At 54.4% G+C, this 8047-nt stretch overlaps 1 protein-coding gene across 1 annotated transcript in view; it reads right to left on the bottom strand.

The window, feature by feature from the left end:
* Positions 1–6: 6 nt before the first annotated feature.
* The window catches only part of NUP98 (nucleoporin 98), a 38396-nt gene continuing 30355 nt past the window's right edge, over positions 7–8047 (bottom strand). Inside the window, exons 28-33 of the mRNA XM_026841276.1 lie at positions 4575–4717; positions 3822–4043; positions 2668–2909; positions 1743–1897; positions 1126–1237; positions 7–637 (exon numbers count right to left, since the gene is read on the bottom strand). Coding sequence (XP_026697077.1) covers positions 438–637; positions 1126–1237; positions 1743–1897; positions 2668–2909; positions 3822–4043; positions 4575–4717 — 1074 coding nt within the window. The 3' untranslated portion in view covers positions 7–437. The remainder of the gene's footprint in view (positions 638–1125; positions 1238–1742; positions 1898–2667; positions 2910–3821; positions 4044–4574; positions 4718–8047) is intronic.

The raw sequence follows: 8047 nt of genomic DNA, 5'->3' as shown, positions 1-8047 counted from the left end.
AGCACATTTTCACCACAAAGCCCCGCTTAAAGCCCTGCTTAGAGCCAGGTGGGGTGCAGGGCACGGGGGGATCTGCCCTCAGAACCATCCCAGAATTCATGGAGATGTCCTCGGTGCCGCGACGGCGGGAGGGGAAGGACCTGCCCCTCTCCAGGTAGCAGCTCCGGGTGGGCAGGACGGGCAAAACGAGCTTTGTTGTTTCTAGAAAGGGGGGGGCACGGCGCCGGGCAGGAAGGTCCAACACATCTCACCACTCCCCCAGGTGACACACAAAATAATAATGAACTGTGTCAGCCCATGGAATAAACTTTTTTTTTTTCTTTTAAAACTTCAACGTAAAAACCTGTGCAGGCAGAGACCCGGTGGTTCGTCCTGCCGATAAGTGTGAAAACCCCAGACCCTGTCCCTCGGAGGAAGGACGGTGGAAGGACGAGCCCTCAGCGCGTGGTCAGCTCACGCAGGTATGACTGGGTGAGGCCGCGCAGCTCCTCCAAGGCGTAGTCCTCGGGCATGGGCAAGCGCCCGATGTGGGGGGCCAGCAGGCGCAGGGGCACGCGCTGGGGGTCCGGGGCGGCCTCGGCCAGGGGCTGCAGGCTCAGCACCACGCGCAGCAGGTTGGCCACGCGCTTGGCCATGTCTGCGGGGAGAAAAGGGAGAGAAAGGGAGCTTCGGCGGCGCGGCACAGCTCGGCTTCGGGTACCGCAGGGTTTGGGGGGCATTCAGCAGCGGTTCGAGGGGAAAGTCTGCAGGAGCCAGCACAGGAGTGAGTGTGGCAGGGTATTTTTCTTTTTTTGCAGAATTTGGGGTGAATTCAGCAGCTATTCGAGGGGAAATTGCTCCTGAGCAAGGACGGGAGCTCGCCAGGAAGAGTATTTTTCCTTTTTACAGAATTTGGGGTGAATTTTGCAGCGATTCAAGGGGAAATTCCTCGGGAGCCAGGACAGGAGCTTTCCTGGCAGAGCTGCATGCAGGGCGAGTACTGGAGCAACCCCCGGCTCCCCTCCCCACCCGCAGCCTCCCCATCCCACAGGCGGAGGAACAGCCACACCGACAGCCCGCAGGGGTGGGGCGAGGCTGTAAAGCCAGTGTCCCCGGGGGGCTATCGGTGTCCCCGTGTCACCGTACCCGACTGAGCCAGGCGGTCCTTGGCGCTGCGGCACTGGATCTGCTCTATCCTGTTGCACAGCGACGTCACTTTGGTATGTAACCGCTCCAGCTCGTAGGTGGAACAATCCAGCTGGAAACAAAGAAAAAAATCAGCCTCTGCGGCACCCAGAGGTTCAGCAGAACCGCAGGCAGACGGCCGAGCACGCTCTGAGCCAAACCTATCCAAGAGAAGAGAGTCTACACTAATCCCTGCTTAAAGTTACCACCTGGAGGGGGGGCAATGGGGAGCCTGGAGCTGAACTAGAGGGGACTGACAGGCAGACCCCCCACTAGCTAGCTAGTTACCAGCTGATCGCGCTGCTTCTCCCTCAATAACCCATCACACTCCAGAGAGCACGTTTGCGGGGCAGAGCCCAGACCTGCTTTGGACAACATCTGCCAAATCTCTGTCTTTTCAGAGATGCACCATATTCTGCCAGCCAGCATCTGCCAAAGGGAAACGCTAACGTTGGCACTGAGAAGCCAGTAAAAGGCTATTCCAAAAGCAAGGCTCTCCGTGAGCTTCCAACTGTAGGGAAAAAAAAAAAACAAAAAACCATAAAACCAAACCCCCACAACTGTTTTAAGTTTGTTACCTGCTGAATCCTATCAAGCATCTCAATAACACGGATGTAATCCAGGTAGACCAGCCCTGCCACCTCCCAGTCCTGGATGAGCGCGCTACGCTCCGGAAGAGCAAGGTCCTCCAGGAACCCTTTCAGGTACTTGTAGTTTTCATTAATAATAGCATCTAGGGAGAACAAGCACGTCAGTAACAGAGAGAAAAAGTTTCTTACAAGTCATTGTTAAAGAAAAACTAACGGAGGGACTGCACTCTCGGGTAGTTTTGTAACTCCCTGACCACACCAGTGTAAGGGCAGCCCGTTCCCCGGAGCAGGGGCACCCACGGGATGGGGGCTGTAGGAAAGCCACCGCTGCCCTCGCTCCCTGAGGCACCTCTGGCCCAGGAAGGGGGATGTGCTGAGACTGAGCCCTTCTCATGTGGCTACAGCAAAGAACCATCACAGAATCACAGAAACCCAGAATCATGGAGGTTGGAAAAGCCCTTGCAGCTCCTCCAGCCCAACCATGACCCTCCCCCTGACCATTCCCAACTCCCCCAGATCCCTCAGCGCTGGCTCAGGCCGACTCTTCAACCCCTCCAGGGATCCCGGGGACTCCCCCCTGCCCTGGGCAGCCCATTCCAACGCCCAACAGCCCCTTCTGCACAGAAATCCTTCCTCAGAGCCAGCCTGACCCTGCCCTGGGCAGCTTGAGGCCATTCCCTCGGGGCCTGGCGCTGGCTCCTTGGCTCCAGAGACTCTTCCCCCCTCTCTGCCCCCTCCTGGCAAGGAGTTATCACTCCAGACATCAAGCGAGAGCTGTTGTGGAACAGCCAGCCACTCTAACCCCCCTGCTAGCAGCACAGCCCTACCCCTTCCCGTCAGTGAACACCCAGCGACGTCTGCTCCGGCCGCGGCTGCGTGCGCTGCTCGGAGGAGAACAGGAGAGCAGACCCACCTGAGGCTAAGTGCCTGACAACCAGCTTGTGACACTGGTTCCAGTGCCCAGCCTTGAACAAGAAGAGGGCTTCTTTATGCTTGTCACCCTCCATCCTCGCTCGAACCGCCTTTGCTTCATGAATCCACTCCGGGGGGACACAGAGCCTTTGTGTCAGGAACGTCTCCTTGGCCCAGGACTCGGGGGTCTCGGCGAGCGCGCAGTGCCGGGTCAGGAGCTCCCGCACCGCCTTCTCCCGCGTGCTGCGGAGGAGAGAACGAGGCGTTACTCCAGCAAGCAATCCTTCACCCCCCTCCATCAGAAGACATTTCGATGCCAGCAGCTGAGGGCTGCACTGTACTGTTTGGCCCCGGTGGAGGCACGGGCGTAGCAAGCGCCAGCTTCACCAGGCCGCCAACAGCCCTACTGTAGGACATTAAGGAAAGCTCTAAAATCAGCTGAGTTCCTTCAGTATGGGTTAACCACTAAGCAAGGCCGTCACTAGTGTTCTGTAAGATCTTAAACATTCTAAGCTTAAAATTATCTAAGTATAAGCCAAGCCCCTAGGAGTAATATACAGGCTCGACTTGAAGTTCTTGGTTGGAAAAAATTCCGTCTCGATGTGTTAATGGTGGCTGTAAACATTAACAGCAGGAGGCACCTCTCCACGGAAGATGTACGATTTACAAGTTTACAACAATTCTTTGTGAAGTCTCTACTCCACAGCACAAGCCGAATGTGTGTTTTGGTGATTCCCAAGCCTTCCTCTCAAACACAGTGCCTCCGGTTCAGCTCCAGTGGGAACTGTGACAGTATTTTGCATTAATGGTGTTTTCAGGACAAGCCCCTGAACGTGGGGAGCTTGCTGAGCCAGAGACGAGCCACGCGGCCGGCAGGCATCAACCCGATGAGGAGATCTGCTTCTGTGACACAGTTCAGGAGTTGCAGTCATTACAGTACAATCCGATTTAACATCTACCGAGACAAATTTAACTGAGCAGGATTACCCACGCCCCTTTGTAACCCTAGCACCCAACGTTCGCTCATGGCATGAAGCTCTCCAGCCGCGCAGTTCCGGTTTAAGGCGAGAGCAGCTGTGACAGCTACGGTACACACAGCAGGTCCAGAAACCAGCAATGGCACGATTTCAGAGGAAAACACAATCTGTTACTCACGGGGTGTGAGACTCGTGCAGCAGGATGAAGACAGCCCATTCCCAGAGGCCCTCGCTCTCCAGCTGGGCAGCATAGCTGGCGTTGAGCACGCCCTGGCTCTGCCTGAAGAGATGGGTGTAATTCAGGGCCCTGAGCACCTCCCACAGGTGCCAGCTGAGGCGATAGTCCAGAGGGTCAGACGTTACGCTCCTGGGATCGAGCAGCTGGTCAAGATCATAGTGCCTGCAGGGAAACAGATTTGTAAACAAGAGCTACTCGTGTCCACATAAAATCAGAAATCGGTGCTGCTTAGTTCTTGCCCTTCGCCCACCTCCACTTATTCCATGTATATGATTTATGGGGGGGGGTCGGGTTTTTTGTTTGCTTGGTGTTTTTCAAGAAGAGAGGAGCAACTGCTAAAATCCTTTTGCTCTTAAGTCTGCAGCCAGACTGTCACAATCTTTTGTATGTGTTCTTCCTGCAGATTTCTCAATACCCCAAAGGCAGCTAGGGTGAAGCAAGATTACGGCGCTCTTCAGAGGCACAAAACACGTAATAACCCCACAAACACGCTCCAACGCTTAAGCTTCCTCATCTGCACCATCCCCAGCAGTGACAGCGTCACCACGGCTGTCCACGCAAGGCAGATTTTTGACTACTGCAAGTGGTTTGGTAAACAGCGAAGCTGATTTCATGCCCCTGGATTGTGAATTCAACAAGTCACTGACGGATCAGGACTTTTCTAAGTAGTTTTTGAACTATTTACCCATTTACCTGTCACTGTAGAGTTTTAACAAATGGAAACAGACGTCTCTCAAAGGTCTTCCTGCATTATCGTCGTCTTCAATTACACAACCAGAATCCTCTAGGTAAGGAGGCAGAGGACAGCAGGCATATTTTTCGCTCTCTGCTGTGTTCTAAAGAAATCATTTGAAGAGGAAGGTTACAGCCAGCGCTCTGGACAGATCTGAATCCCACCCAGGTCGGCAGGCTCAGCAGCAGGCTTTCTGCTCCGAAGTGGTGCATCCTGCTGCATGTGCAGTTAAAACTTGCTAACATGAACCCTAAAAAGAGAAAAACTAAACCCAGAATGCTTCAGCAGGCTTCGTTTCACCCCCCAGTGAGCTCTTGAAAGCTGCCGTGTGGAGGTATAGTCTGCAAACCCATACACGCAACACGTTTCCTGAATGATTTAACAGCTGGAACCCCCCCATGAGCTGAGGGATGGAAGCACGGCGCAGCCCGGCAAGCTTCTGCTGCCACCGGGGCTAAGCAGAGCCTGGAGAGCCCCAGCAGGCGGCACGGAACGCGCCGAGGCGACAAGAACCGTTTTCCAGGGCACTGAACTGCACAACTGTCGCCTTTCACACCATCTAACCAGTCGGGGGGGTACCGAAATCCTCTTGGCATTTTCACAGATGTGGGTTTGGAAGAGCACTCCACATCCTGCTGGTTTCCTTCTCAACCCTCCTACGGGGAGTTCTGAAATCGAGCCGGAGCTGCTTTTCCTCCACATCATGGAGCTGCAGAGAGGCCACCCCCATGTTCTACCCTAGCAGAATTATCTTCAGTTCAAGTGACGACAAAACTAAAGCTTGGTATTTCGGAGAGATGAACACGTTATTGCTGGCACACAACCTGCAAAGAGAACCCTGAACATCCCTGCAGCCTTCAGCACGCATCAAGGAGAAGTCACTAGACTCGATGCTGTGCTTGGCCTACCTTTAGGCATTACAGATGAAGGGCTGAACTACCTTTAGTTAAATGATTAAACCCTTTTTTCAACAGAACCCTTTGTCTTTCTGTACAGAGAGGCTGACAGATCTACAGCAACAAACAAGGCTTTGCATAATACATGCAGCCTGGGGGACAGCTTCCACGTGGGCTGCAGAAACAGCGAGGGCAACAAACAGGGCAAGGGCCGGTTTAGAACTCAGGTAGCTAAGTATTAATCATCACACCAGGAAAACTGACTGGCTACCCAGTCCCAGCGGCCTCGCCACTGCTGGTTGCTGCCCACCTTCTTAGTTTTGTCTTGCTGGCAAACACCTGGCAACAGCCCATCAGTGGGAGATGTGCTTCACAGAACCCCAGAATCATCCAGGCTGGAAAATCCCTTGCAGCTCCTCCATCCCAACCATGACCCTCCCCCTGACCGTTCCCAACTCCCCCAGATCCCTCAGCGCTGGCTCAGCCCGACTCTTCAACCCCTCCAGGGATCCCGGGGACTCCCCCCTGCCCTGGGCAGCCCATTCCAACGCCTAACAGCCCCTTCTGCACAGAAATCCTTCCTCAGAGCCAGCCTGACCCTGCCCTGGGCAGCTTGAGGCCATTCCCTCGGGGCCTGGCGCTGGCTCCTTGGCTCCAGAGACTCTTCCCCCCTCTCTGCCCCCTCCTGGCAAGGAGTTATCACTCCAGACATCAAGCGAGAGCTGTTGTGGAACAGCCAGCCACTCTAACCCCCCTGCTAGCAGCACAGCCCTACCCCTTCCCGTCAGTGAACACCCAGCGACGTCTGCTCCGGCCGCGGCTGCGTGCGCTGCTCGGAGGAGAACAGGAGAGCAGACCCACCTGAGGCTAAGTGCCTGACAACCAGCTTGTGACACTGGTTCCAGTGCCCAGCCTTGAACAAGAAGAGGGCTTCTTTATGCTTGTCACCCTCCATCCTCGCTCGAACCGCCTTTGCTTCATGAATCCACTCCGGGGGGACACAGAGCCTTTGTGTCAGGAACGTCTCCTTGGCCCAGGACTCGGGGGTCTCGGCGAGCGCGCAGTGCCGGGTCAGGAGCTCCCGCACCGCCTTCTCCCGCGTGCTGCGGAGGAGAGAACGAGGCGTTACTCCAGCAAGCAATCCTTCACCCCCCTCCATCAGAAGACATTTCGATGCCAGCAGCTGAGGGCTGCACTGTACTGTTTGGCCCCGGTGGAGGCACGGGCGTAGCAAGCGCCAGCTTCACCAGGCCGCCAACAGCCCTACTGTAGGACATTAAGGAAAGCTCTAAAATCAGCTGAGTTCCTTCAGTATGGGTTAACCACTAAGCAAGGCCGTCACTAGTGTTCTGTAAGATCTTAAACATTCTAAGCTTAAAATTATCTAAGTATAAGCCAAGCCCCTAGGAGTAATATACAGGCTCGACTTGAAGTTCTTGGTTGGAAAAAATTCCGTCTCGATGTGTTAATGGTGGCTGTAAACATTAACAGCAGGAGGCACCTCTCCACGGAAGATGTACGATTTACAAGTTTACAACAATTCTTTGTGAAGTCTCTACTCCACAGCACAAGCCGAATGTGTGTTTTGGTGATTCCCAAGCCTTCCTCTCAAACACAGTGCCTCCGGTTCAGCTCCAGTGGGAACTGTGACAGTATTTTGCATTAATGGTGTTTTCAGGACAAGCCCCTGAACGTGGGGAGCTTGCTGAGCCAGAGACGAGCCACGCGGCCGGCAGGCATCAACCCGATGAGGAGATCTGCTTCTGTGACACAGTTCAGGAGTTGCAGTCATTACAGTACAATCCGATTTAACATCTACCGAGACAAATTTAACTGAGCAGGATTACCCACGCCCCTTTGTAACCCTAGCACCCAACGTTCGCTCATGGCATGAAGCTCTCCAGCCGCGCAGTTCCGGTTTAAGGCGAGAGCAGCTGTGACAGCTACGGTACACACAGCAGGTCCAGAAACCAGCAATGGCACGATTTCAGAGGAAAACACAATCTGTTACTCACGGGGTGTGAGACTCGTGCAGCAGGATGAAGACAGCCCATTCCCAGAGGCCCTCGCTCTCCAGCTGGGCAGCATAGCTGGCGTTGAGCACGCCCTGGCTCTGCCTGAAGAGATGGGTGTAATTCAGGGCCCTGAGCACCTCCCACAGGTGCCAGCTGAGGCGATAGTCCAGAGGGTCAGACGTTACGCTCCTGGGATCGAGCAGCTGGTCAAGATCATAGTGCCTGCAGGGAAACAGATTTGTAAACAAGAGCTACTCGTGTCCACATAAAATCAGAAATCGGTGCTGCTTAGTTCTTGCCCTTCGCCCACCTCCACTTATTCCATGTATATGATTTATGGGGGGGGGTCGGGTTTTTTGTTTGCTTGGTGTTTTTCAAGAAGAGAGGAGCAACTGCTAAAATCCTTTTGCTCTTAAGTCTGCAGCCAGACTGTCACAATCTTTTGTATGTGTTCTTCCTGCAGATTTCTCAATACCCCAAAGGCAGCTAGGGTGAAGCAAGATTACGGCGCTCTTCAGAGGC

Source organism: Athene cunicularia (assembly GCF_003259725.1).
Source record: "Athene cunicularia isolate RWA chromosome 1 unlocalized genomic scaffold, athCun1 chr1_part4, whole genome shotgun sequence".
In the NCBI taxonomy this organism is placed as follows: Eukaryota; Metazoa; Chordata; class Aves; order Strigiformes; family Strigidae; genus Athene; species Athene cunicularia.
This window is presented reverse-complemented; position numbering and strand designations above follow the sequence as displayed.